Source organism: Anastrepha ludens, chromosome 6 (genome assembly GCF_028408465.1).
Source record: "Anastrepha ludens isolate Willacy chromosome 6, idAnaLude1.1, whole genome shotgun sequence".
Taxonomy (NCBI): Eukaryota; Metazoa; Arthropoda; class Insecta; order Diptera; family Tephritidae; genus Anastrepha; species Anastrepha ludens.
In genome coordinates, this window is record NC_071502.1 from 46,884,731 (window position 1) to 46,886,740 (window position 2,010).

Here is a 2,010-nt window from a genome sequence, read left to right on the forward strand (position 1 = left end):
TGGCGTATGATTATTGGGCAGATGGGTTTCTTGTATGCAGATTATATCAGGGGTGCAGTCTTTAATTAATAGCTGGAGTTCTGCGTAATTGTTAAGATATCCATGCATATTCCACTGGACTACTTTAAGAGACATTGCTATAGTGAGAAATATATATATATATATGTATGTATGTAATAAGATTTATGCAAATAAGATTTTACTAGTTTTTTTTTTTTTTTTTTTTTTTTTTTTTTATCTATACTGTGTACGTATATGTATGTAGGCTTTATTTAAGTGAGCTGCTGTGTTGTTCTTCGAATTCGTCGTATTGACTTGAGCTTAATTGACTCAAGAATTGAGGTAAATGTTGGAGTTCAGTTGGTAGAGTTGTTAAAGGTGCATAGGTGTCCGTTACTTCTGACAAGTTGGTATTGATGTTGTTGGAGTAATTATATGATGTTGATGTCGTTGGGAGAGCATTTTGTTCAGTTGAGCAGCTATAGTTCTGTACCTCTGTTTGCTTATTTACTCTTGTACTTGCGTGAGTGAATCCGGATGGCGATGGAAAATTGAGATAATTTGTTTGATTGTTGAGTGAAAAAGGTGTAGTTTCATTATTGTTGTAATTATTATTTGTCTGTGTTTTCCCTTGGAGAGCCGTATAATTTGTATTGTTGCTGATTGATTGTGTATTTGCAGAATCGATGGAATGAAGAGCATGGTTGTTGGAAGGTGTCTGGTTATTTTGTTGGATTTCTGGAGACAATTGATTATTTGTTGTTTGTTCGGAGGGTGCGAGTGTGGATTGTGTATTTGTTTGTTGTGCGGTGATAGACGAGTAAGTTGGAGTAGCTGAGTTGCTGTGAACTGAGTTGGTTGCGAGACGTCTGGCTTCTCGCATCGTACATTTTGTGGTTGTTTTTATTTTTAATATTTCCTTCTCCTGTTGGAATTTTTTACATTCTTTTGACGAAGCTGGGTGTTGCTCTTGGCAATTAGCACAACTGACACGTGTACATTTTTCTGGTGAGTGTGGTGGGAGATTACATATAACACAACTGGGTGAGTTTTTGCAATGTTTAGCAGTATGCCCGAGGATTTGACACGATTTGCATCGCATGGGATTCGGGATGTATTCTCTAACTTTTACATTGTGCCAACATATGTCGATTTTAGAGGGCAAGTTGTATCGATCGAATGTTAGCAATACCACGCCACAGGGGTAAGGTTTGCCATCGTAAATTTTTTGAAATTTATATGCTCCTACTACACCTTGTGAACTTAATTCAGACACGATTTCTTCTTCGTCCACATTGTTGAGGCAGGGTGCATAAACAGTACCTTTCACGTGATTGAGGGTGTTGTGAAGTTTGCAAGTAATTTTACATACTCCGGGTAACGTTGTTGTTTTTAAGAAACGTTGAGCGATTGTATTGTTTTTTACCAGTAGCAAAATGGTGCCATCGCGTAGCGCTGAGATTGATGTGATCTCCTTGCTTATAGCGAGGATTGCTTTATGCACTAAAAAGCACGAGTATTGGGCTAAGTTTTTTCCACTGTCAACTGCAGCCAAAACAACAAATTTAGGGTTTTCTTTGAATGTTTGTGGTAGATCTGGGAACTCGAATGTAATTTTTTCACGTTCTTTTCTTTTCTTTTTCGCTTTGGGTGAATCGGCCAACAAAGAGAACCGATTCCCCCCCGTAAAGTCCGGCCCAGGGGCCATGCGTTAATGATTGTGCAGTAGCGTTCAGCAGTAACGCGGTTTGTTAGACGAATTGTCGAAAGAGAGAGTTTTTCGCTTTTCTAGTTTGGAGCACGAATATATACCGATTGGGATAACTCACAGAGAAAATAGAGAATACGTCCGCACTCGCTGACAGATTTCTTGCGACTGATGTATGGGTTTGTTTCTTTCATCTGCTTATATTTCAGTGCCTGATACTAATTGCAATATAACATAAAGGAAGAAATATTTAACATGTCAAATGTCTTAAATTATTCGACAATGGAGATGTTGAATAGAAC

General features: G+C 38.0%; 1 protein-coding gene across 1 annotated transcript; it reads right to left on the minus strand.

Annotated features, from left to right (window-relative positions):
- Nucleotides 1-268: 268 nt before the first annotated feature.
- Nucleotides 269-1,708, minus strand: LOC128867040 (uncharacterized protein DDB_G0281497-like). Its single transcript, XM_054108132.1, has one exon. The coding sequence runs from the start codon at nt 1,706-1,708 to the stop codon at nt 269-271; it is 1,440 nt and encodes a 479-aa protein (XP_053964107.1).
- Nucleotides 1,709-2,010: the final 302 nt, after the last annotated feature.